At 40.0% G+C, this 27,983-nt stretch overlaps 1 protein-coding gene and 1 long non-coding RNA gene across 2 annotated transcripts; one reads left to right on the top strand and one right to left on the bottom strand.

Moving 5' to 3' along the window:
- Nucleotides 1–64: 64 nt before the first annotated feature.
- LOC117677474 (uncharacterized) lies at nt 65–3,132 on the bottom strand. The gene is made up of 3 exons (XR_004594794.3): nt 2,949–3,132; nt 2,645–2,830; nt 65–1,482 (listed from the first exon to the last, which is right to left on the bottom strand). It is a non-coding gene; the product is annotated as an uncharacterized LOC117677474 (long non-coding RNA).
- FZR1 (fizzy and cell division cycle 20 related 1) lies at nt 2,825–27,983 on the top strand. The gene is made up of 14 exons (XM_034437673.3): nt 2,825–2,916; nt 5,881–6,048; nt 8,361–8,486; nt 9,705–9,768; nt 10,449–10,576; nt 11,793–11,875; nt 13,634–13,817; nt 14,626–14,691; nt 15,594–15,696; nt 17,240–17,424; nt 19,240–19,473; nt 21,107–21,211; nt 22,610–22,702; nt 24,664–27,983. Exons 2-14 carry the CDS (start codon nt 5,980–5,982, stop codon nt 24,703–24,705), a joined length of 1,482 nt encoding a protein of 493 aa, XP_034293564.1. The 5' UTR covers nt 2,825–2,916; nt 5,881–5,979; the 3' UTR covers nt 24,706–27,983.

The following is a 27,983-nucleotide window of genomic DNA, read 5'->3' as shown; positions in this document are numbered from 1 at the left end:
TGGATTCACACAGTGTCATAGCCCAGTGCCTGCTGAAACAGTTATGAACCTGGGTGAGGGGGGATTCAAGTTCAAGTTCAAAGCCTTTATTGTCATTGTACATCATGTATACAACAAAATTGGTTTAGCCTCTACTGGTGCAGTCCATACAAGAATACAAGACAGCATGAATAATATAAAGAATAATCCTTATATAAGTAGTTAGGGAAAAAACTAATCATATGTTTCCATATGTACGTCGTATTCTGTGCAACATCTATGTTACTCTGGTGTATGATCTTATATCATGGTATATACATATTACACACTACACTGGCACCAGTGAAATTCATCATATTAATCTGTTTGTGGTGCTATATTGTGTTTAGGAGTCTGACAGCCCATGGGTAGAAGCTATTTTTAAACCTGTTTGTCCAGCTGGCTATATCTCTGTGTTCTACCAGATGGTAAAAGTGAAAAGAGACACTGGCCAGGGTTTGAATCATCCCTAAGTATCTTCCTTACTCTGCTGAAACAGCGATACCTGGCGATGTCATCCAGTGGTGTTAGGGGACAACCAGTTGTTTTTTGTGCCGAATTAATCATTCTGTTCCAAAGCACAGGAATAATGATAGAAAAGGCATGTCTCCTAAGTTCATTAAGACGAATTACCTGAATTGCACCTGGAAGACCATTAGTATAGAACTCACATAGCAGAAGTATTTCAGGGGCATATCAAGGCCATTTACTTTAACAATAGTTAACTGATCCCAGAACAATTATTAATCTAACCAATTTATAATTTATCTAGATAACCTCAATTTCTACTCTCCCCCTCTCCCCTCCCCATCTTTCTCTTCTCGTCTCCTGGCATTATGTGGGTCACTTTCCAGTTCAAACTGAAACAACTAAGATGAAAAATATGCGACCAACTTCAACAAGAATAGTTTTGCCTGTGCCTTCTAGTGGATTTATTCAGAAATAAATATTTTAGTGTTCAGTGGGATTTATTCCCAGATTAATGTTGCAATAGCTTGCAAAATAGTACAATGTACACCAAGAGAGTACACTAAAAAGAAGTATGTAATAAGCAAATATGCCTACTTATACACGATTCAAATAAACATTCTTCTGTTGTTTACTCTGTCTCAACTCTTCCCTTCACTGTTATCTCCTTATTGATTACTTTTGTACAATCAAGTACAGAACGTTTTCAACTCCTAGTGACATCAATAGATTTCCTTCATGATGGGCAGTCCCTAACCCACTCTTTTAGGCCTCCCAACAGTGCTCCCACCACCATTGTAACTAAGCCATTCCCCATGTTGCTGGTCATCCTCTTCACTTTTCTTTCCACTTTTCTCTGCAGCCTTTTCCAGAGAGTGGGATCTGTCCAAAGTAGAATATTTGAGCCTGGCCATTTCTGCCTGAAAATGAGATCTCTAGATTGATTTATTCAATGATCCATCAGATTGTTTCTTGGTTGTACACATTCAGAGTCTCCTGCAACATTAATGATCAAAAGCATCAATATTTTTTATATCCGGCATTTTAAAGTCCAACTTTCCCTTCTATAAAGCGTCACAGGGAATTATAGTTTGCACAATTCTGATTTTTTATAGATATACACACATCCAGCATTTTGTTACCTGGAATTTTAAGCTGATTATCCTTTTCAAGACTTTCATGGCTGTTCTACCCAGTGTTAGCCTGTTTCCTTATGGCAGAATATTATACTGTATTACCATAGATGTTATGTTCTTTATAGCTGGGGTGAAATCCAGCAGGTTCTGACAGGTTCTGGAGAACCGGTAACGGAAATTTTGAGCAGTTCAGAGAACCGGTAGCAGAAATTTTGAGTAGTTTGGAGAACCGGCAAATACCACCTCTGGCTGGCCCCAGAGTGGGGTGGGAATGGAGATTTTGCAATATCCTTCCCCCAGGAGTGGGGAGGGAATGGGGATTTTGCAGTATCCTTCCCCTGCCACGCCCACCATGCCACGCCCACAGAATCGGTAGTAAAACAATTTGAATTTCACCACTGCTTTATAGTAGTTATTGTTTTTAATCTTATCCTTTCTGTAGTGAACTACACGTTTGTAAATCCCATCCATTATACAGGTCATGCCTTATTAATAAACTTGTCAATGGCTGAGCCTGCATCTATCCAGAGGCTGAAAGGTCAACATTAAAAATCTTTTCGCACCTGTACCTCAAAAAGTGTTATTATAAACCCCCGTCATCCTCCCCCAATTTCCTCTTCTCAATTTTCTCCTCCCAGTCTTTGCGGTAAAATTAGACTGAGAAACAGGCAAACACCCAGAGGTTTTACAAAAGGACATTTAAAGCCCTGATATTTACTGCAACATCAGATTCTCTCCAATTTCGTTCTATTTTTATTTGATGATTTTTTTCAGTGCAACATACAAATGAACAAACTGTTCGGTAATCGGACACTTTTTCACAGCCTCTTGTCCCTCCCCATTTCCTTTAAAAACCATCCCAATGTTAGAAACCCCCCTCCTTTCTCCCCTCCATTTTTTTTTTTTTTTTTGGTTATTCCTCGGCTTTCTATATGGAGGAAGAAGGGCAAAAGCCAGTTCCGTGATCCAATTTGCTACTCCCCCCGCCCGTCTTTCCTCCCGTACTTCTGTGCTTCGGTTACCTCACGCAAAGCATGCTCGCTGGGTCTCAGCTAGGCCTCGGGACCGTTGCTAGGGCTACGCTCCCCTCTGCGTTGTATTGATTCGAACGGGACGAATCAGCAAGCGAGGCCGAGAAGGAGGCGGTGGATTGGAGGGTTAGGGGGGGGGGAGAGAGAGGGCTTCTCTTCCCGTGATGCCTTGCGCGCCTGTGATGAGGGAAGAGTGGGCGGGGAAAAGGGGAGGGCAAGAGAGTCGGATCGGCGCCATATTGGATGGCTCTCGCTGAGGGCAGGTGAGAGGGAGGAGGGTTTATATTTTCCTTACCTGAGGGTCCACTTCTTTTCTCTTTTTGCGCCCAGGTGAAAGTGGGCGCGGGGCTTCTGGAGACAGGCTCTGTTGCATCCCCCGTGTGATGTTGGGACGGGGCTGCCTGGGCTTGGATGCGGTGGGAGGACTGTCTTGTTACGGGAGCGTTCAGGCTGACAGGCATTTAAGGCGGAGGGTGAATATGGAGGAGAGGGAGGCAGCTCGGGGGACACTCCCCCCCCCCCACCTTACAGGCCTCTTCTGCAGCCTCTCTTGTTCTCTAATAAAAGCGATTTGCAGCGCGGAGGGTTCCTCATGGGAGGCTGGAGGTGAATTCCCAAATGCTGGTTATCTCCATCCTTAGTCCACTGATAGAGGCTAAGCGCAGCTCCTCCCCCCCAACCTATGTATAGCAGAGACTAGTCAATTATATATATATATATATGTATGTATGTATGTATGTATGTATGTGTATGTGTATATGTATATGTATATGTGTGTATGTCTTTGGTTATTCGGATTTTCTCCCGTGTAAAATTGGAAGTGTCTTGGCGACGTTTCGACGAAGTCTCATTCATCATCTTCAGGCTGGTGTTTTCGGCTTCATGCTTCTAGGAGCAATGTGTGATCGCAGCTGTTTCTTCCTATTCCTATAGACTAGACTATAATAGTCTAGTCTAGACAAAGTCTAGTCTAGACTAGACTATAGTCTAGACTAGTCTAGATATATATATCTAGACTAGACTAGACTAGACTAGACTAGACTAAAGGAAACCTGGGAGAGGAAATTATATTTACCTGTATTTGTTTAAACACTGCCCACTTGTGCATTGCTTTTTGTTTATTTGTTTTTTTAAAAAAAGCATTTTGTGTTAAGATGTGGAAATGTCTTAATTTCATCGGAAATGGGTTTGAACCCGATCAGCTGGCTAAGGGGATGGGGAGGCATTGGGGTCCACTGAAGAAGTTGGGAATCAGGGTGCTGTAAAGGAAGCTTGAGGGCTTTAAGCAAGGGTGCACTTGTTGGATGATAATTAGGGTTGTGATTTTTTATTTATTTATGTATTTATTTATTTATTGGGAGTTTTTGAAGCCGTAGGAGAAAAATACCCATTTTTCCCCTTTTCTTTTTTCATGAGGAAAAATTATAGAGAAGATGCCCAGCGTGCATTTTTTTTTTCGGGGGGTCAGTTCACTGCTGTGGTAATGTAAAATATACTGCTCAAAAAAATAAAGGGAACACAAGCAGAAGACATCCGAGATCTGAATGAATGAAATAGCCTTATTAAATACTTTGTTCTTTACATACAGTAGTTTGTACACTGCTCAAACACCTAAAGGGAACACAAAACTACTGTATGTAAGGAACAAAGTATTTAATAAGGCTATTTAAAATCTAATCTAATAAAATCTAATCTAATAAAAATCTAAAATGTCAGGTAATAGAATAATAATTATTACAGTGCTTGTTGGCAGCACTTACAAAATCTCTGCATTGACAACATTTCCATCTTTCAATCATTTCCATCTTTCAATCACAAAAGGGCACTTTTTTTGGAACTGCACATACACTTTGATAATACATTACATCCTGGGTTCTATTTTGGGAGGAACTGTGTATGAAGGCCAACACCAACTAAAGAACTAGCAACTATGATTTCACACTGTTATGTATATAATATTTTTATCCCACTTTTTAGTCAATTCAGGGTGACAAACATACTTGATACTCCTGCGTCCTATTTTCCCCATAACAAATCTGTGTGGTGGGTTGGTTTGAGAGACAGTGACCCAAAGTCACCCAGGTGGCTTTCATGCCTAAGAAAGGCCCAGAATTGGCACATTTGTGGAATTTAGAGAAAGTCTTGAATAAATTTTCTCAGAAGCCACTTGCTGTTTGATGGAGCTAATAGATAACTTCAAGCTGTGTGTCAGATAAACCAGACAGGAGAGACAGATTGAAATGAAAATTTCATAAAAGTTTATCAGCGTACAAATGATCATAGCTCATTCAGAGGGGCAAGGAAGACCTTGCATTGCAACTCTCTGAGGTGCAGAAATATATTTTAAGGAGTACATATTTTGAATGGAAAATAAAAAGTAAGAGTATTTTCTATGACTTTCACAAATGTTTAGTATTTTAGGTAAGGAAAGAAGAGAATATGACTTTTCACATTTCTACACATAAATGAGATTTATGCTTCATTTTCTTATGCCATAAGTATTGGATTAATGTTTTTGCAAACAAAATGTTGGTTATGCGTTCCTCAGAGTCAAAACTGACTTCGGGTAATGTAAGGTTTCATTGATAGGTATGCACAGGCATTGAAGGATCTTGAGTGTATCTGCCACTGCTTTGTAGAGAAACATTGCAGAATTTGGTAAAAATTTTGTAAACTTTAGTTTTCAAGGTTTTTTAAGAACCAGCTTTCAAATTTAAATAGCAGTAAGGAAATTTTGAATTGTTTGTGTTTCTGTAGTACTGTCACTACCCATAATGCTTTATCACATGTAAACAGGTGAGCACTGAGGAGTTTACTGTCTACAATAGATCATGAGAATGGAGATCTCACAGAAGAAATGTATGATTGTTTAAATTACAAGTTGATAAGTTTAATTGTATGGTGAACAATGAATTCTTAGTCCCAGCCAATCCCCTCAGTTAATAAAAGAATGATGTCAATCATTCTGATTTTAACACATAAGACTTTGTCTACACAACTTTTTTGCTTGTAGGCTGGAGAAAACATTTCTAATTTCTACATAGGATGATCCGGGCTTGATCATATCTATAAATGAGCAATTTGCCCAGTGTGTAAATCCATTGTAATTAAGTGAAAATAGGTGTCATCTAATACTAAAAGAGGAATTAGAACTCACAATTATAACATTTGATGGTTTTAACATTTCAACTGCTTGGAGTTTGATGGTCCTGCCTTTTTCTTTGCAGCCTATTGGTCACTCCCTGGTCTCCATGCACAAAAAAATTGTGTGAGACTATTATAAGACACCTTGGCTCTTTCCCTCCACTGTCCTGCACCTGTCCATCATGGATCAAGACTATGAAAGGCGCCTTCTCCGTCAGATCAACATCCAGAATGAAAACATGATGCCTTCTGTAAATATTATTAAGCATTTAAAATTTTCCTGCATATGGTACAAAAAATAAAATCCTTCTATTGTGGCATACATCTCTAAAAACGATTCATGTTGTGCAAGAGATATTGAGCAAACAGATGCTGGGTTGTTTACATGATTAAGTTACAAATGATTACCTAGTTTTGCATTGTTGTATTTGTAATCATAAAGTGTATCTTAGAGAGGAAGGTACTTCAAAAAGGGAATGGTAGAAAAATGCATTTAATTTAAACTTAATTAAAATTGAAACGACCTTTCAATTTTAATTTAACCCTAACTGTAAAGTAGTAAGTTGGTCACAACTTCTTAAGAGTTAGGAAACTTCAGGATCTCTCAGGGTTGCATCCCTGTTTTGAGAGACTATGTATGGTGCCTAAGGAAAGTGATGAAAGAGGCAACAGAAGCAATTTGAACTCATATTAGAAGAAACTTGTGAATTTTCAAATGTTCAATTTGTCAGATTCAGAACGTTCCTATTGCTTTGGAGAAATATAAAAGATCTCATTAAAATTATATAATGCATATTTATATGTAATGTTAGTAGCCGAATATTGTAATTGCCCATTGATATTCGCAACAGAAGAGTGAAAATGAAATGAATGGGGAAGCATTCCAATTCATATATTTTTAGTGGTTTTTTTCAGTAATTCAGTATTATTATTATTATTATTATTATTATTATTATTATTTTGTTTTAAAAAATTGACTGATAACAGGCAATTGAAATTTAGTGCTCATTTTTTATCTTTCTGCAATATGATGAAAATATAAAAATATAGATACATGCTAAATATAACAAGACAATTTTGCAAGATTATGTATTGTTAGTGTGGTCATAAGTAAACTTGCATTAAACTCTGCACCGAATGCCCTGTCCCAAATAAACTGTTCCAAGCCATTCAGAATACTCTGTAAGTGGTTCTAAATGTCCAGAAAGGATTCAGCCATGATTTACAAAACTCTCAGAATGACAGTTCTGGAAGTGACAGGTTAAATCCTATCTGGAGTATTCAGAGTGGGCCTTCCTAAATTGGAATGGGTGATTATTTAAAGACAGAACATTCTGTACTCCCCTGCTTAATACACTGACTGTACTTATTCATTAATAGATTTTGGCTCTGAAAATTTAAAAAAGCAAAACAGCCCAAACAGATAAAAATAAGGTTTTTGTGCCATTGAAATAGCTTTTAAATGTGAAGATTTTGTTGTCCTTTCCTGCAATTCTGTGGGTAGATTGCATTAGCCTAGCAAATGCTACAAATGAGGTACCCTTATTTCACTCTTATAATGTTAGAATGCTAGAAATGTTAAATGGTTTCTAATGGAAAAAGTAGTATTATATTAAATAGTGATTGGTAGGCACTGAATGATACACAACTAAAATATATATATCAGCAATATTCATACAGTAAAAAATGTTGATAAACACAGGTTAATTAATGGACACAATCAGTATGTCTAGAAATCATATTTAGACTTTTGGTTTGACATGTTGGAGAGTTACTGTTTTATCTCTTCTAATGATGTTCAGATTATAATATATTACTCAAATGTTGCTCAGTTGTACTTGCTGAAATATAATTCCCTCTTGGGTTTGTTTGTTTGTTTATTGATCGATGGTCTTTACTTCTAATTAGGTATATGTAAGGTTATTTCTTTGCCCAGAAAGACTTTGTGTTGGTAGTGGTCCTAAATTAACTTAGTTTGGAATCAAATGTTAAAAAAATATAAACATAACAGTGCAAAATGAGGTAAGCTATACAAAGGTGCCAAGCTCATATAATATACAGGTAGTCCTTGACGTATGACCACAATTGAGCCCAAAATTTCTATTAAATAAGATAAGTGTTGGGTGAATTTTGCCCCATTTTACGACTTTTCTTGCCACAGATGTTAGTGAATCTGGTTTTCCCATTGACTTTGCTTGTAAGAAGTTCGCAAAAGGTGATCACATGACCCCGGGATACTTCAACTGTCATAAATATGAATCAACTGCCAGGCATCCAAATTTTGATCACCTGATCATGGAGATGCTGCAACATTCGTAAATGTAGAAAACGGTCATAAATCACTTTTTTCAGTGTCATCATAACTTTGAACGATCACTAAATGAACTGTTGTAAGTCAAGGACAACCTGCATAAAAATTCTGAAATCTTGTTTTTCTGTAATAGCTGAATTTCATTTTTAATGCAGTTGTATTCTGTTTTGTCACTGGTCTTTGTTGTGGATTTCCAATGGCTGCTTTCCTGACCTTTCCTTCCCTCCCATTCTCGTTCTTTCAAAATTCCAGGTAACAGATATGAGGAGGACCTTGACACCTTCTAATTCACCCGTTTCCTCCCCTAGTAAACATGGTGACCGATTCATTCCTTCCCGAGCTGGAGCAAATTGGAGCATCAGCTTTCATAGAATAAATGTGAGCTTTGCAGAAAGGCCATTTAGTTGGTTGACTGGTTGTGGGTGACCGGATGTTCCCAAATACTTGACATGATGTTTTCTTTCTTCCTGTTGGTCATTCCATTTGTGTGTTTTGTTTTGTTTTGTTTTAAATATATATTTTACAGTCATGGTTTCCCTTAAACATTTGATGGTATCCAAAAGAAAATAACATGTTCAGTGATGGAAATTGTGATCTTAAACCATATGGAGGGTACCATATGTCTTAGGACTATCATGACCAAGATTGTCAGGAATCAGGTCATCCAGCCTACCATGTATAGTTAGGCTAGCAATCCTCTCCAAGTATTTAGAAAGAAATCTGATAATCTGAGCTACTTACCTGGAGTTGGAGGTTTTGGTCAAATTTGGGGATTTTTTTATGTGTGAAGCAGGAGTTTGTCCAGATGTTCTGAGTGTCAGAAGTTGTGATGCAAGACTTTTCGGTCTTAAAAATGCTGAGGAACTTCAAGCGACTGCTTGAAGATGGGTTTAGTTATTTAAAAATATCCAGTTTACACAAGTAAGATTTTTTTTCTTAATAATTGGTTATAAATATATACCAGCAAGACAAACTCTAAAATCAATGGAAAACAATAGATGCAAAGATTGTTTGATAGGTATGGAAAGACTAAATTTAAAAAAAAAACTGGTTTGAATGAAAAAGGGATGGGGGCCAGTTGATCACAGCTTTTAAAATAACTGAATAGTCTCCTCCCTGATGCAGTCTATTTAATCTTTGAAAGCAGAGAGGGGGCTGCTGAAGTGGAGCTGCAAAGCAAATTGTAAAACTCCCAAGCTGAGTGAATGGATAGCAATGTTTATTGAAGAGGTATTTTGAAAACCTTTAGCATTTTAAAAAATATCAGAATTTCTGAGTGAAAAGATCAGCTGTAATAGATAATGTTCCTTGAACTCCATATTCCTCTAAAATGTCTTAAGCACTGAAGAGGAGAAGATAAGATTCTGGAACAGTTTTTAAATTTAGGGAAATAAGGGAGTATAAATAGTGCCAAATTTGGCAAGCAGTCAAAATAGAGCCTCTGATATGTGACTCAGAATCTTCTGCAGTGAGGCTGCTTAGAAAGCTTTACAACAATTATATTGCCTTTTGAAAGCAAAAAAAAAAAAAGATCCACTATGACGTTTGGAAATTCTCAAAATGGGTGCATGCTAATTGTTTTATCTGCATTTTTAGGAAAATGAAAAGTCTCCAAGTCAAAATAGAAAAGCAAAAGATGCCACTTCAGACAATGGCAAAGGTAGAGACCAAATCTTGCCTATTGCTTGCATGCCTTAGGCCCTCTGAAGAGATTGGGGTAGGCTGGTTTGTGCTAGACTGCAGTACCCTGGTTTGCTGTTTGTCTTTGCCATCTTGACCTGGATGACTGAGAGTCCCCATAGACATTGGGGGAGAACAGTACATAATAGCCATGTGGAAGATATTTAGCAGTCTCGTAAGCTTTTGCCAAAATGAATGTAAGTTTTAAGGAAGAATAAGGGATCCTTAACTAATATTAGTAAGATCTCAGCATTACTTATACTCATCTTTCATGTTTGTAATTAAGTATATTAGTGCTTTGTAATAAGCAGATTTAACTAATTTTGAAATGTAATCTCCAACCACCTGGTTACTAATATCTTTTGGAAATAATATTTTTTTAAAATTCTATGTCCTTTTTTCTGTTAGTTAATTAAATATAATAATAGCTATTTGTTAATTTTAGTACATTACCAATAAGACAATTTGGCTGACTTTGAAATTCAGTCTCCAACTTTCTGATTGCTAATTAATATCTTTGGTAACATGTCTCTTATTTTTCAAAAAAATGTTTTGAAAAAATATTTTTTGTATTTTTTTCTTGTAAGTTGCTACATGCTTCCAGTTAACCTATTTTTTAAGAAATGGCCAATCAGTTTGACAAGGTTTTTGTTTGTGCAGATGGCCTTGCCTACTCCGCCTTGCTAAAAAATGAACTCCTTGGAGCCGGGATTGAGAAAGTCCAAGATCCACAGACTGAGGACAGGAGGCTGCAGCCCTCCACGCCTGAGAAGAAGAGCCTTTTCACGGTATTCTTCTCTGAAAATGATATTGCCTTTTTGTAAAATAGTCAGGTGGTGACCTACAATAAAAAGGAGGTAGTATTATTCATTTAGGAGTTAGGAATTAAATTATTCATTTAGGAATCAGTATTCATTTAAACTCAGGGTGTGAATCTATTTAGCTGAGCATCCTGTTTTCTAAAGTGGTCAATTTAATAGCTGAAATTTAGACTGTTTCTGGATTTGGAAGTCCCAGTTAAGACATTGTGGGTAAAAAACCCTTGATCTGTTGTATTTCATTAACTATTTAAAAACAAAGAACTTACAATTGTTAGATCACATGGTGGCATGGTACAGCTATTAATTTAAATGCAAATTCATTAAAAAACCAAAGTTTTGTGTATCAGGCGAAAGTGGAATCTAATTCAGCTTCCTGTTCTCAAATTAATCTGATGGTTATTGGAATACCAATAGTGCAGTAATATTCTCCCACATTTTTAGAAATGCATATTCAGATATCGTGTCTTAAGTATGCAAAACATTTGAAAAGGATACCTCACGAAGCAACAGCCAGAGCAAAACAGCTGTCCTTGAACAGAGTCGTGATACATTCCCCAACATGTTTATAAAGTAGTTATTTTGAATTCTTTGCATATTCTAATATCTGGCCCTTGTTAAAGTTGCTGAGTCGCCTCCCACTAAAATTAAAAAAGAATTTTAAAGTACAACAAAAGAAGCATTGGGATAATGGTAAAAAATATTGAAACAAATTGAAAAGAATTACATCATAAAATAATGTGAAGTTATTTATTGTCTTTCTAATATGTTGCTTGTCTGAAAGCAAGCAAAGATAAGCCATTCTGGGGAGTCTATTTCAGGTTTATTTTTTTTAATTACAGCTGAAAAGGATGTGGTTGGAGCAGACTCTTGAGACACTCTCTGTTTCTTATCTTGTTGGCTGTTGAAGGAAAGCTGTAGACAAAGAAAACTAAACAGGCTGTTTGTAAGCATTTGGCAGATAGGAAGGAAAGGCTGACTTTATACATACATTGCACTAAGCTAGGTTCTTGTTGAATAGTCACAATGACTGGGGTTCAGAGAGCATGTTAAGCCAAAATTAAACAAATATAGCTTAGTGCAATATGTGAAGTCTGAATGGATTGTGAAATCAAGTGCTTGTTCTTTGGCAGAAAACTCAAGTTTGCTAATTTGGGGGTAATTGTTTTTTCCTTGTTAAATGTAGTATTCCCTCACCACAAAACGTTCCAGTCCTGATGATGGCAACGAGGTTTCTCCATACTCCCTCTCCCCTGTCAGCAACAAAAGGTTGGCTACCATTTGAAATGGGATGGTGGTTATCCATGCACAATAATAATCCTGGAACTAATGCCACCTTGTGATTTGGGAACTAGAAGTTGCATTGAAATTCGTTGTGGTTTCTATTATTAAGAGCCATAGTGGCGCAGTGGTCAGAATGAAGTACTGCAGGCTAACTCACTGCTTACTCCAGGAGTTCGATTTTGAGCAGCTCAAGGTTGACTCAGCCTTCCATCCTTCTGAGGTTGGTAAAATGAGGACCCAGATTGTTGGGGGCAGTAGGCTGACTCTGTAAAACCACTTAGAGAGGGCTGTAAAGCACTATGAAGCGGTATTATGTCTTATTGCTATTATGGGTGGAATACAGTGGGGGGGGGAGGGTGTTAGGATAAAGCTCCCTTAAAATAAGCTGCAAATCCCCTTTCCTCATGGTTCAGCTTTTCTCTTGCACTGATTTTAGAAACGGGAAGGGGAAATTCTCTTGAATTGTGTTGGATTTGGGGTGGGTAGGAGTTTCCATATGTCTTGAAATGACACTGAAATGGTATAGGGTTTCCTGCCTGAGCAGGGGCTTGGACTAGAAGACCTCCAAGGTCCCTTCCAACTCTTGTTCTGTTCTGTTCTATTTGATTTGATTCGATTCAATTCTATAGGCATCTGAATCACATAAACTGTGTGTGGTGCATTTGATAGAATAGCTTAATCTGATCTAGCCTTCTCTTCTTTTTAATGTTGCTTCCTGGACCATTAATCAATGAATATATTATTTCTAGGAATTTTACAGGGCAACCCTCTACAGCAGTGTTTCTCAACCATATCAACATAAAAATGTGTGGACTTTAACTCCCAGAATTCCCCAGCCAGCCAGCCATGTAACAATGTCAGTGTGTGAATAAACAAGGAGGAAATGTGGTGTGGAATTTAGAACATTCGGTCTCTGCCATTGCTCAAAACACAACTCTCAGTGAAAGCATCCCCAGCACTTGAATAACCAGCCCCTGCTTGATCCCTAGCTGTTTATAATATAGAGAAAGAATATAAAGAAATATATTTTTCAGAACACAAGAAGAGCAGTGCTGGATTAAACAAAAGTTAATTTGTCTAGCACTCATTTCTCAAAATGTGAAAAGCCTTAAATAGGTGAAGAAGGGCAATGCCATCACCCAACTTGCATGCTGTTTCCAGTTCTGCCAGAAGAATGTAACTCTAATAGCTGCTGATGGTTATTTATATGGCTGTCCAGCTCCCATACAGGTGACCCCAGGCATTAAAAAGTCTACAACATAAAAACCCATACCTTCTCCCCATGATAGCAGCAACATAATCAAATCAACCATTCTCCATTCATGGTCCCCAGGCACACTGACAAAACCACGTCTTCAGGGCCTTTCAGGAAAGCAACACAGTGGAGGGTTAATCATACCTTGGGGGGGAATGACGTTCCAGGTCCCACCACCACTCCCTTTTCATGGTTCCACCAAATATACATCCCTAGCAGACGGGATTTGCAACGTGCCCTGCCTTCCCATCCTGGTAGGCTGGGTGGATGTAATAGGAGAGAGGTTGTCCTTTAAATGGTCTGGAATTCCTGAAATGACTTCATGAAATAATAGAACAGCCAGATTCTTTTGACATTTTAAAAATATTTTATTTTTTGTGTGTATTTGTAGGAGGTAGGTCACCAAACTAGGGTGAATCTGGGGAGAATGGCTATTCCTTCTCTTTGGTACTTTCCGCAACTTTTTTTTTTCTTCCTCCTTCCAATAGTCAAAAATTACTTCGATCACCTCGAAAACCCACAAGGAAGATATCCAAGATTCCATTCAAGGTTTTGGATGCTCCAGAACTTCAGGATGACTTCTACTTGAACCTAGTTGATTGGTCATCCCTCAACGTCCTTAGTGTTGGTCTTGGGACGTGTGTCTACCTTTGGAGTGCTTGCACTAGCCAGGTAAAGCCTGTTGTTTGGGACAAGAGTTTACATCCTGCCCTTGGACATCTCCCCCAATAGAGAGTCAGAATATTATTTGCCCCTTGAAGAAGTCTGTAGAGATTTTCAGTCATCCAGGTCATGGTTGTCCCAAAGGTGCTTTTTCAGGAGACAAGTGGACTTTCTTGTTTTTTTCTTTTGAAGACGTTTTGCTTCTCATCCAAGAAGCTTCTTCAGCTCTGACAGGATGGTGAGGAATGGAAGGATTTATATTCCTTGCAGACAGCTGGTAATCTGCATCCTTTTAGTGGGTTGTTGAAGCACTTAGAGGTTTATCTGTGTCCTCAAGGTCACCTGAGTAGTGCTCCTGGTTCTTGTAGTCTGCAATTTTTTTTCTCTGGAAATCCATTCTTACTCCCACACCATTCAAAGGGTGTTCAATCCAAATTGTATAGCTAAAAGTCTGTAGAGATTCTCAGTCATCCAGGTCATGGTTGTCCCAAAGGTGCTTTTTTATCTAGTTTCCTCCTGAAAAAGCACCTTTGGCGCCCCTTGAAGAAGTGTCTCTTTTGACTAAGTTTGTGGTTTTCTGCTCTGGTAGCCTGCTCTGAACATGCACCACATTTAAATTTGAAAAACAGTATCTTTCAGATGCTGCGAGTTTGAAAATCCCTGGCTTGAAATTTTTGTTGAGGACAGGATTTTCCTACTGCTTGGATTTCTGAAGCCAAAAGTACGAGAGAGGTTTCTGAAACCCAAGTTTATGAATTCCCTTTTTCCCCCATTGCCTTTACAGAGATTTCTGATTCTTGACTTTTTCCCCCTCAAGGTGACGCGGCTGTGTGATCTATCTGTGGAAGGCGATTCTGTTACCTCTGTAGGATGGTCAGAACGGGTCAGTATGTGGTCACTGCAGGTCTGAGACAAAGATTGAGAGCCAGTTTGCTATAGTGGCTAAGGTGCTGGCCTAGAAATCAGAGTGTGGGTTCTAGGCCTCCATTGGGCCTGAAAGCTGGCCGGGTGACTTTGGGTCAGTCACTTTCTCTCAGTCAATCCACCTCAAAGGGTTGTTGTAAGAAAAATAGGAGGAGGCACAAGTATTAAATGTGTTCACCAACTTGAGTTAGTTATATATAAAAAAGGTGGGATAAAATAAAGAGGAGGAGACCAGAAAAATGGATAATGCAGTGAAAGCTTTAGAATTAAAATTCCTTAAACTGAAACTGTATAAAAGGGCTAAAGGGCTAAAAACCAAGACAGGTGCGCTACTGTTTAAACCTTTATACTATGTTGCCACCAGCCGTAGCTCAGCAGTGCTTTGTAAACAGAAGATTCTTGATTATATCTCTGAAATAGCCTGTTAAAGGATGTTAATTGATGGAGAAATTTTGCAGAGATGCCCCTACCATAGAGCATACTGGGCAATTCCAGATCAGGTGATCCAGTAATTGCCTATACTGATACAAAATCATGACTTTCATCTACTTATACATATTACATGTTTGCACAACCACATGTTATCCTACACAACTTTATTTTGCAAAACCAAACAAAGCCCCTTTACCATAAAAAGTGCAATTCAGCGTCCTGCAGAAATGTTGTGCGAGTGAATCTGCATACATATGCCTGCGAAATAAATAACAGCAGATGTTTAGGTGTTCAGTTGCTAACGAGAGAGAGAAAGAATACATTCTTCAACATTGCTCTAAAACTGGGACCGTATTTGGAGCAGGGTTTTCCCTGGAGAGTGATAGTTCCTGCAGCCGTATGTTTGATGTCTTTTTTTTTCCTGCTTAGGGCAATTTGGTGGCAGTTGGGACCCACAAAGGTTTTGTACAGATCTGGGATGCTGCAGCAGGGAAGAAACTCTCAATGTTGGAAGGTCACACGGCCAGAGTGGGTAAGGAAAGCTGACTGATGTTGCCTATAGGGACATCCCATCCCTTCTTGAATGTTAATTTTTCCTTGCTCAGTAATGAATTCGCGTTATACTTAGCATTGTAGACAACTCTTGGTTAATGTGAGAACATTCCAGTGGATGATATAGCCCCATTCTTCCATAATCCTAGGTTAAATTATCTGGGACTTGAATCAGGGGTGGGTTCTACTTACCTTTACTACCGGTTCGCAACAGGATCGTGCGCACGCACTCGCTTCGCTCTCACACGCGCCTTGCTACTGCGCATGTGCAGATCGCTGATGGCGACATCCGGGGTGGTGGGTGGGGTCTCCCACCGGTTTTACTACTGGTTCCTTGCGAACCGGTCCGAACGGGGGGCAACCCACCAGTGACTTGAATGCTTCACAAACCATCTTCTACCTGTCTGTGAACCTATCCATGTGCTGAGATCCTCTTTGATAACCCTACTTCATTTTCTGTTGAAAAGCTAGAATATTGTAACTGACAAGGGACATCGCTGGTTGCTGCAAGTTTTTGGATGTATTTGCCATGTGTTCTCCCTTAATTTTCAAATGCTAAATGAAAATGGTTTTGTTCCAAAGAGGTTAGGATTTGAAAGTCCTTTATATTTAGCTGCTTTCTGTGGAGAGACTCATGCTTTGACTGTGGCTGTTTTTATTGTTAAGATGCTTTTTAATTTGATAAACAGGGTAGATGCTCTTTACTTTTTAGGAGAAATGTTAAAATTTCAAGGACTTAGATAATTTTTAATCTGGATGTTGAGCATGCAGAAGATTGTTTATAATTTTGTGTTATTTTGGTTAGCCATAATTCCTTTTTACAAAAGAGAAATAATATATCGTACTGCATAGCGATCTGGTTTTATTCTCTATGAGCAATTACCTAATGTTGTATCTAATCCAGTGGCTAGAAACACACCTAGTAACTAAATGGAAAAGGGCTCCTCATGCAGCAATTGGGGGAAAAAAACCTTCCTGAGACCTGTAGAGTTGCTGTTGCTAATCAAAACAAGTATTGGAATAGGTGAGCAATAGCTTTCTAGATAACTAGTTATCTAGAAAGCACTAGTTATTGGAAGATGCTTCAGAAGAGGTGACATATACAAAATTTAATCACTTCTTAGCTTTAAACTACAGGGATATTCAGTTTTCTTTCAAGACTGTAATTCCTTCATCATTTCAGGGCAGTTCTGTTTTTTAGCTTTCTTTCATTATTAAAGATGAAATTATGAAATCTGGCATCCTATGCTGGATGTTGCACTGGAAGAGAATTGCTTTAGAAAACCCAAACGTAGTTCTTATCTTAAAAATAGTATTAATTCCAACCATTTCTGACATTATTTTCCTCTGGCAACTGGCTGGTTTTTTCAGTGATTAGAATGGCTCTGAGCATGACATTTCACAGGCGCTCCCCCAACAGGGGCAGGAGTGCTCTAGAAGTGATACACAGAATTTCTTTTCATAAAGGATTTTTTCCCAACTACACCGTTTTTCGTGGTTTTCACAACACTCCTCTGTTCTAGGTGCTCTGGCATGGAATGCAGACCAGCTATCTTCTGGCAGTCGGGACCGGATGATCCTCCAGAGAGACATCCGGACGCCTCCCTTGCAGTCCGAACGGCGCCTTCAAGGCCATAGGCAGGAAGTGTGTGGGCTGAAATGGTCCACAGATCACCAGCTCCTAGCATCTGGTGGGAATGACAACAAGGTGAGGTGACCAGCTTGGTCTTAACCTCTGCTGATCCAGGGTGGCCGAGGTTACACAATCTGTGATTGCTGCAGTTCTGTGATACTCTGTAACAGAGCAGATGATGGACCTTGAATTAAGAAAATGCTAGAAGCACACGAGAGAAGTTGACCTTGACACAGAATATGTCAACTGTTTTTTATTTTGAATTTAAATAGGCCTGAACAGTATGTTCATAATACGGTATCTGAGATGACAAAGAGATTGTCGAGCCCGAATTTGACATATGTCTAGCCATTTTATCTAGCTCTCTATTATACTCATTTATTTCTTTTCTTTCTCTTTACTATGTAAGGTGGGTTTTTGGGCTCTCCACATTCTTAAGGTGGGGGGAAGGAGTGAATAGATAGTGAGGATTGTTTTGGCTAGGTGACTTTCTTTCCCGTGGGAACAGAGGTTGCTCCTGGTGAGAATGGAAGATGGAGTTTGAAGACACCGGGAAAAGGGGATTGAGTGTTTATTGGAGAATGTGACTTTTGAGGGATGTTTCTAACTTACAATATTATGTGGTGTAATTCCGGTTTGTGTCAGATCCGGAATTACAACAGACTTTGCCAATTTGATGCCTACGTAAATAAAAGAAATTTGTTTTGGAAGATAGACTTTGCCTATTTCTTTTTGAATGGGTTTCATCATTTGGAAACCTGACATTATTCCAGATCTAACACAATTCCCTAAAACACCACATAAGATTTTAAATTTCATCTGTTCTCTTACTGAGACTGGGGAGACATTTTAGCCCTCAGCCTCTCACTGGCTGGTACATTAGTAGGAAGATCCATCTGGTTCCATTTTAACTTGATAAAGGTGTGCTTTTCTATATAGGTTGGCATTGATTCTAATTTTATCTTTTCCCATTCCTTTCTGAAAATAATGTGCAGTTTTTAATGTTTATTTCTAGTTTATCTTTATTATTGGATATTGCTTTGATGACCCTTTTGAGGGATGCAATATAACATACACTTAAGCTTAGCTGCCGTTTGAAGTTCTGAGGGACCTTCCCAGAGCCATTTACAACCCATTTTTAAGGTTCTGATGGACACACACCACTTACATGATGGCATTTTGGGTGCTTTGCAAGCGGCTCATACTTACAACTGTTTGTAGTGCCCCATGATCACATGTCCATGATTTTCAGCTTATTTTTGCCAGCTTCTGACAAAAACCTCCCATTGGTGAAAATGGGTTTTCTTAACGACTGCTGTAAAAAAGCTTGTAAAATCAGGCAGAGTGAAGAGGTGACACAATCAAGAGGCAATTAACGACTGTCACGCCCATAATTCCAGGCTCAATTACAATCATAAGACGAGGACTACCTGTACATGGTTTAATTTTTAAAAAATAAAAATAAACAGCTATGGAAAATGTAAAAAACGTGGAAAGGCAAGAATAGAAATGTTCAAATTCAAAACAAAGTCTATAGAAATAGCAAATTTCTCTTAAGCCTGAGGCCTAATTCCAAATATGTCACTGTATTCTAATAGCGAGTAGAACAGTTCAATCCACAAACCAGTTAAATCTGTTTGATTATTGATGGTATTGATTTTTCCATTTAAAAATACAGTCTAGAACTCAGTGGACTGCTATAATCAAAACTGGGCAATGAAAGAAAGTTCTTTTTTCCAGTTGCTATTCCTCCTCCCTCCCATTGTGCAAAACATAGTCTTGGAGGCAAGAATACAAGTGGTAACTCCTTTGAGCCTCTGCCTCAAGTGTTAGCAGAGTCCCTGTGCTCTGAAAGCACGATACTCATGAACTTCTTTCCTTCCTTTCCAGCTCCTTGTCTGGAACCATTCCAGCCTCAGCCCCGTCCAGCAGTATACAGAGCACCTCGCGGCAGTCAAAGCTATTGCTTGGTCCCCTCATCAGCATGGGCTCCTCGCTTCAGGAGGTGGGACTGCTGACCGCTGTATACGTTTCTGGAATACCTTAACTGGACAGCCTTTGCAGTGCATTGACACAGGGTCACAAGTGTGCAACCTGGCTTGGTCCAAGCATGCCAACGAACTGGTAAGGACCACGGGATGGTATGGGAATGGCAAAGTGGCATCCCTTCCTTGGTTGAGGCATAGGAGAAGGATTCCCAGTTTGGCTACTGGTTTTATTTTAACAGAATTCAATGTGACACAGGGAACATCATGTTGAACTTGGAAGCTTTGAGAAATAATTCCCTTCAGGTGGGCTTTATGTCTACTGTGTTTCCCCAAAAATAAGATCCAACTTGAAAATAAGACCTAGCATGATTTTTCAGGATGCTCATAATATAAGCCCTACCCCAAAAATAAGCCCCAGTTAAGATTGTCAGCAAGATGGACGAATTTATTTATTTATTTATTTATTTATTTATTTATTTATTTATTTATTTATTTATTTATTTACTAAATTTTTATACCGCCCTTCTCCTGAAGGACTCAGGGCGGTGTACAGCCATATTAAAACAACATATACCCATTTAGTACCGTACTTCGTACCGTATTTCTCTGAAAATAAGATATAGCCCATGGGTGTCAAACTTGCCATGTCACATTGGCGTCACATGAAGTATCACGATGTTTTTTTGTGGAGCTGGGGTGGGTGTGGCCTGCGCGTGACCCATCTAGCCCGTAGGCCGCCAGTTTGACCCTCTTGATCTAACCAGAAAATAAGCCCTAATGTGTCTTTTGGAGCAAAAATTGGGGGGGAAACACGGTATGAATATTTAACCATGTAGTATGAATGTAGTATCACTATATCCTTATTATTATCTTCTTTACTACCCCCTTTTATTGGGGTGATGATGATGATTCTGTTGCTTTGCACATACACTAAGAGCTTCTACATTGAAGACAAATTCCTTGTGTGTCTAATCACACTTGGCCAAATAACGTATTCCATGTTTTTCTTTAGCTGTCACCAGTGCAGAAGATACTGGATGCTAGAATAGCAATCATTCTGCTAGAGTAGGGCTGTTCCTCTCTTCAAAAGCAGTCAGGGGCCCTTAGCTGCTGTTAGTGGGCTTAGGGCAGAGTGTACGTATTTTAATAAAAGCCTGCCTATGTTCTGCTATGTCCCTTAATAATTTGAACACTGTCCTCTCATTCCAAGCTACCTTGCAGGGCTATTGTGAATAATGCCTCAGTTTATGGGAGAAGTGACATAGTTAGAGGGAATCTGAACTAAAAAAGGAACTGAATGAAAACATCGTTTTTTGCTTTTATTTTGGGTCTTCAAAGTTCCCACTTGTATAAACTTTTCCTTCAGCAGCTTATGAGGAATGTTTTCTATCTCTTGATCTCTTTCCCATCATGAAACAGACCAAATAATTCCTTGGCCTGAAACAATTGAAGGCAAAAGGAGGAGGAGATAGCATAGAATGGAGATAGTTAGATAGGGTCATTGGCATGTTGAACATGGGTTTGGGGAGACAGTGAAGGACGGGGGGTCCATATGGTCACAGAGAGTCGAGCATGACTTGGCAACCGAAGAACAACGAGTCAATTCATACTTCTTAACCACCTTAACTGAAAAGGATTTCTATGGAAAACCTATTTAGAGGCTACCATCAACACCCTCAAAAGTCCGATTATAATTGGGATCCCTTCCTCGGCCTTTGTGCTTGTTTTTTGTTTGTAGCTAAGACCTGAAGATTGTGTTCTTTCTGTAGGTGAGCACCCATGGATACTCACAGAACCAGATCCTAGTTTGGAAATACCCGTCCTTGACTCAGGTTGCAAAGCTAACTGGGCATTCCTACAGAGTCCTTTACTTGGTGAGTATGGGGGTAGTGCAGACATCCTTGCTCTTCCTGACCTTTTGATTGCCTTCAGTATCATCAACCATGATATCTTCTGCTCTGGTTCCAGAAGTTGATGTTGACAGTGTCTTGTGCTGGTACCCCTGGAGGACCACACTGTCTTGTGTTGGTTCTTCTCCTTTCTCTGGGATCAGTTCCAGTCTATGTTGATAAGGAGCATGTGATCCCCCCCACCTCCTCAGTCCCTGCTTTGTGAAGTTCTGAAGGATTTGATATTCTCCCCACTCTCATTTAATATCTACACAAAACTGCTGCATGAGGTCATCTACTGGAGATATCATCACTGTGTTTATGATTCCCAGTGGAGATACCCAGATATCTCTCCACCCTTGGCAAATTAAGTGATGTTGTTGGAGTCCTTTTCTGTTCTCTGAAATCTGGAACAATAAGTCTGAATGGGAACAATAGGCTTTGGCTCCACTAGCAAGACTGAACGGCACTGGATTTTGGGGTCCGCTGGTTCCAAGAACCTACGACCTTTGGGTCTGGATGGGGTTGACCCTGCTCCAAACAGACCTACTGTGCAATCTGAGGCTTCTCCTGGACTCATGGTCCTGCTTGAAGAGCAGGTGATAGCTGTGGCCAACTCCTTGTTATTTGCCAGTTGTGCCCATTCCTGGACCAGGAGGCTCTGCTCACAGTTACTCATGCCCTGGTCATCTCTCGACTGGATTACTATCATGTGCTCTACATGGGGCTGCCCTTGAAGAACATCCAGAAACTGGTACAGAACGTAGCAGCATGTGCAATTAGGTGCACCTCAATCAGCACATCATTATACTCTGCTCCATTGGTTCAGCTGCACTGGTTCCCCATGTGCTTCTGAGTTCAGTTCAGAGTGCTTGTTGTGACATACAAAGTCCTATATAGCATAGGACCAGGTTATTTGAACACCTCTCTCCAGTTACATCTACCCATTCCATCATGAGAGGCATGTTACGGGTCCCGTCTGCAAAAGAATTTCATCTGGTGAGACCCAGAAAGAGAGCCTTTATTTCCATGGCAGCCACCCCATGGAAGATCATCCCCTCTGACTTAGATTGGCCCTCATCTTTCTGCCTTTTAGGAAGGCCCTGAAAACATGGCACTGCCACCATGCCTATGGGTCAGTAATGGTGCTGAGCTCTTACAGTGACAGCATTGAACTGATGTAGGATGAATTCTGCTGCTGATCATGATTTTCTGGGGTTTTTTTTAATTGATTATGGATACTTTTTATATGTGCATCTATTGTTTTTAACCTGTTTTTATTGAATTATTGTTGTGAGCTGCCTGAAGTCACATAAATGAGATGGGTTGCCATATAAATGGAATAAACAGTAACAATCATTTTCCTCAACTCTCTTTTTATAGGCAATGTCACCAGATGGAGAAGCCATTGTGACAGGAGCCGGGGATGAGACACTGAGGTTTTGGAATGTTTTCAGCAAAACTCGCTCTACCAAGGTAAAATCTTTTTCATGTACTTGAGCAATCATCTTGGAAGCTAATGCTGAGTTCCAGTGGTAGATAATGAGATGAGGCTTACAAGCAATGTGCCATCTTAATGAATGAAGACAAAGCCTCAACCTGAGCCTTCAGCCTCAAACTGAGTTGCTGTCTGTCTTTAAAAAATCTTCTATCTTCTGCCATGTAAGTGGCTAGATATGTATCTCTGGGGATTTATGAATTCCATTCCAATGTAGTGTCAGTTCAGAAGTTCGAATAAGTGACTCATCCTCACTGTTGTATTCTGCACATAATTGAAGGCTGTCTTAGAAGAACTCACACATTTTGAAAAGTAGACTGTGAAGAAATCATGCTTCTCTTCCAAGAAGAACAGTGAGTGGATTGTACTGGAGAATTTCCTCCTTAATGTCTGATGCCTCTGTCAGAAGGGTGCTAGAGACTTCTCATAGGCGTATAGCTAGTTCTCAAGGGCAGGTGGGAACCATAGAGTGAGATGTCCCCTATGACCCAGTACAGCTATTTTTCTGTTTTGATTTTAACTGGCAGCCTCTGTGGAGTTAAGACATGAAAGGCAGAGCTGAGCAGTCAGTAACTTGTTCATTTGTTTTAAAGGTTATGTAACTGCCCATCTTATGCAGCATAACCTCGGGTGGCTCACAAGTGACAGTAAAAACAATGATTTTTTTAAAAAAAAACATAAAATCCTACACAGAAATTACCAGTGCCCTGAAACATTCCCACACATCCATAAAGAACTTTATTAGGCTCAAGCCTTTGTTGTTGTTGTTAGTTGCGAAGTCGTGTCTGACCCATCGCAACCCCGTGGACAATGTTCCTCCAGGCCTTCCTGTCCTCTACCATCTTCTGGAGTCCATTTAAGCTCACGCCGACTGCTTCAGTGACTCCATCCAGCCACCTCATTCTCTGTCCTCCCCTTCTTCTTTTGCCCTCAATCTTTCCCAGCATTCGGCTCTTCTCCAGTGAGTCCGTCCTTCTCATTTGGTGGCCAAAGTATTTGAGTTTCATCTTCAGGATTTGGACTTCTAAAGAGCAGTCAGGGTTGATCTCTTCTAGGACTGACCCAATGCTTGTGGGAAAAGCCAGCCCTTCAAGGCCATTCAGAAGGCTATGGGAATAGAGCCCTGGAAGGATATTCCAAAGGGCAGGGGACCACCACTGAGAAGGCATGCTGCCTATCTCCCACTCTATGGCAACATTTAGGGAAGGGACCTGGAGCATGCCCATCCTTTCAGATCTAATGGCACAGTCAGATACCCTGAGAAAGAGGATACTATTACTATTAGTCCTGATGGCTAGGTAGAGGCTTCAGGTTCAAATTCAGGATACCTCTGGATACTAAAATTTGGGACTGGTAGTAGACAAGGGCTGATTTTCCCATCGTTTGCTGTCTGGCTTCTTGGAGACTTCCAGACACCAATGTTAGAAATTCAGTGCTGGATTGTTCTGGATTAGAAGAGAGATTGTTGTTGTGTTACAGCTCTTTGTGCCTGCATGAATCAGCTGATGGGAATACAGGTAGCCCTTGCTTGATGTTGCTAATTGGGACTAGAGACTTGTCATTAAGCGAGGTGGTCGTAAGTTGAAAAACCGCATGAAGTGTGCTGCTGAACGGTAGCAGTTTCAACAGTTCTGGTTGCCATAATTAAGGGGGAACTGTGCAAGTCATTAAGCAAGGACCTCACGTGACTGCGACTTCCTGCCAGCTTCCGCTTTGACTTTGCTTGTGGGAAGCTGGTAAGGAAGGTCACAAATGACTAATGACTGCAGGATGGTTGTGATATCCCATATTCTTTATTTCATTTTATTTTACTGCTTTTCTCAGTGTTAGAATATGTTTACATTTCTAGGTGATATTACATCCCATTTGGAGATCTTCTGTTAAAACACTTCTAAGTAATGCAATGCTAATGGTTCCTTCTCTTTCTCTTCAATCCTAGGAGTCTGTTTCAGTTCTTAACCTCTTCACCAGGATACGGTAAAATCAACCCACGGACTATATTTTGGGGTCAAGACCACTAACCGGCGTGCATGGAGCCAGAAGCCTGGATTTGGGGAGAGGGGGTGGGTGGGAACCGGGGGGCAAGGTGTCAATCTGTTTAGAGGGGACTCAGAGATACTTATTAAATACCTGAGTATGAATGCTATTGAGCATTATTTAGGGGGGAGGGATGGGTGGGAAGGGAAGGGAAGCTGGCAAAAAAAAGAAGAAGAAATATTTTCTTGTCCTCCAGGACAGGGGACAAGTGGGAGAAGGGCTTCAGAGAGAGGAGGATCTTGAAGTGTGTGTCTGTGTGTAGTGTATGTGAGTGAGAGAAAAAGAGAGCAAGTGCCCAAGTGTGCCTGCCTGTTGGATGAATTTAAAAAAAAAAGGAAAAGGAGCAGGGGTCATTTTAGGTCCTGGCCATGAAGATGAATAAAAGAAAACAAATTTTGTGTATCTGTAGAAAGTAAGACAGCTCTGATGGAAGTCTCGCCAATGTGGTAAGTGGCAAAAGAGGAAAGACAAGTTTGCAGAATTTATTTTCCAAGGCGTACAGAGTTTGGCGATGTCCATTCAGTGGCATTTGGATGGACCCCTGAGTGCATGGTGGCTTGGTTTGTGGGAGCGGTACTGAAAAGGGGAAGAGAAGAGTACTTTTATTTAAGCCTTAATCCTTCTGTCCTCTAGTTGTGCTGAGCGCAAACAAGTTGTCAGTCTCAGCACGGCTGGGATAGGGCCTGAAAAACAGGAGGCCAAACTGGCTGCTCAGACAGCAGGGATGAGTGTTATTCTTTGGGTGTATTCAACTTAGGGAAGGCAGTATTTTTGCAGGCCACATACGGCCCCCTGCATCCTTTTTTATTGCCCTCAGAACACCTCTGCAGTGGGCAAAGCCAAATTTTTAGCCCATTATTTGTGCTTTTTTTTTTTTTTAAACAGTTGGAGGAACAATCGTTGAATATACTTAAGGAACAAAATGGAGGTGGGGGAAATTTTGCCATCTTGTTTTCTAAAGCTGGGGTCTCCAACCTTGGCAACTTTACAACATGTGGACTTCAACTCCCAGAATTCCTCAGCCAGCGCATGGGAGTTGACGTCCACAAGTCGTAAAGTTGCCAAGGTTGGAGACCCGTGTCCTAAAGGGCTGCTTTTCCCCTTCTGCTGATGGGAAAACAAGGCTTATAAGAGCCATCCAATGCCTCAACTCCTCCTCCCCTTTCCCGGACAGAAAAAAGGGGCTAAACGTGTTGAGTTCACCTTCTTAGCGATGGCATTTCACCAGCCATAACCCCACAGTCCCTGGACCAAACATCTCTTTTAGAAGAAAGAACAGTCGTTGGCTGAAAAAAAAAATTACTCATCCCTTCCTTAGGTACACCAAAATAAAGCGACTTGTCCCCAAAAAGCACAGCAATGTTTTTATGTTGAACATTTCATAGGCTCAGAATGAAGAGTTGATTTTGAAGAGTTTCCAATGAGCAAATAAGCACAAGTTGCCCGGCGAGAGCCGAGAGAACAGAAGTGTTGGCTTTTAAGCTTGACTTGGGAGCAAATGTAAAGAGATTCCAGAGATTTGAAAGCTGAGGCTCGGCAGCTTCTGTTTTGGTGTGTTGGGGGGGAAAAAACGTTACTTTTCAAAAGGAGAAAAACATACAAGTTGAGTTCATCCTGTACTTAAAAAAGACAATTTGTAATTTCGGCTCTTAGGATTGAATGTTAGACCGATGCACTCCCTTCTTTGTCTCCCAATATTAAAAATCGGATAACTTATGGCTCGTCCAGAATGAAAAATAAGAGACCAAATTGAGAATGCAAGGAGGGAATCAAGAGTTTATATCTAATAAGTCATGATTCACCCTGAAGGAGCCATAGGTTTGATGGATTTATGTTTAGTGTTAGGAAGAAGTAAATAAATGGAACGATTTTGGTTATATGAAGTCCTGTAATTCAGTCCAAAGTGAATTTTTAATTTTAATTTTTAAATTTGGTTGAGTAGGACAGAATGATGTTGTTTATTTGAAGCCCAGTCAGAAATGCCATGAAGGTCTGAGATATGAAGACTACAGCACTTGAGTTCTACGTGTTGCTTTTAAAATCAGTGTATTTTGTATTTTAGCAGCCCTTACTCCTCTTTGTGAAGAACTACCCCAGCTGTACAAACTGTTGCTTGTTTGAGGTGTCTTTGCACTTAATAGAATATTTGCAGAAGTCCAGTTCTCTTTGTGAGCATGTAGGAATCAACCTGTGGCCCTTCATGCATCGTGTGTATGTTCTGGTCTTCCTCCAGCTTTGTGTTCTGTTGATGTGGGAACTCCAGTTGCTATCATCCTTGAGCCCTTTTGACCAAGAGGGTTTAGGATTACACTGATTGTAGTCACATAGCACCAGACTGGGGGAAATACTGGAGTTGAGGCAAAATGTTCTGCTTCTTAGACTATGCAAGAAGTGCTATGTACAAATATCACATAACCAACTGGAGTATTCTTGAAAGGAAGTACTGAATAGAGCTCTCCTGTTTCCACACAGAAGGCAGAGCGTTCTCCTGGGTGGCTAAGAATGCGAATCTTGGAAAGATTCTTTCGGTTCCATCCGAGTCCCTGCCACCTTTTTGATGCCCACCTGCTCTATACGGTGGCACCCCTTTTGTTTTGGTGTTTGAACAACCGGCTTTGCCTCTGTGTAGTATCTAACATGACAAACCCAGCAGTTTTTTTTTTTTCCGAAAAAAAAATGCCCATGGACTGCCAGCATCTGAAGGAGGGTCCCTCTTGTTTACTTCCATTCACAACGTGCCATCTTGAAATCATGTTCCTAGAGAAGAGAATGATTTGAATCTCCCAACTCTTGCTTTCCATCTGGAGCAGATGCTGCAAATGGGGAGTTTGTGGTGGGTTTAGCTGCCTCCAAATAAGTATTTTGTGTGTGTGTGTGTGTTGTCTCAGTTCTCATATGGGTTGCAAGAGTTGATTATACTGATGCATGTTGACTAGTCATGTGTAAGAAAAACAAAAATCCACGCAAGAGGATTAAAAAAAATACAAGTTCCACAATTTGTATTTCTCTATGTATTATTTTTTGGCCAGAAGTATCTGAAAATTCTTTTTGGAATGGGGTGTTTCTGTTTTCTGTTTTGTATGAATGTCTGGCATTCTTATGTATGCAGTGCGTCACATAAGGGGCCATAGGATGTGTGGGGTATGGTACAAAAAAAAAAAAGCGTATAGCTTCATATGTAAAGTTAATGTATCTGGCATTAAAGACTTATGAATGGAACAA

Source organism: Pantherophis guttatus, chromosome 1 (assembly GCF_059756535.1).
Source record: "Pantherophis guttatus breed Tessera chromosome 1, ASM5975653v1, whole genome shotgun sequence".
NCBI lineage: Eukaryota > Metazoa > Chordata > Lepidosauria > Squamata > Colubridae > Pantherophis > Pantherophis guttatus.
The sequence above is the reverse complement of the archived record's forward strand: the minus strand, read 5'-3'. Positions and strand labels throughout refer to the sequence as shown.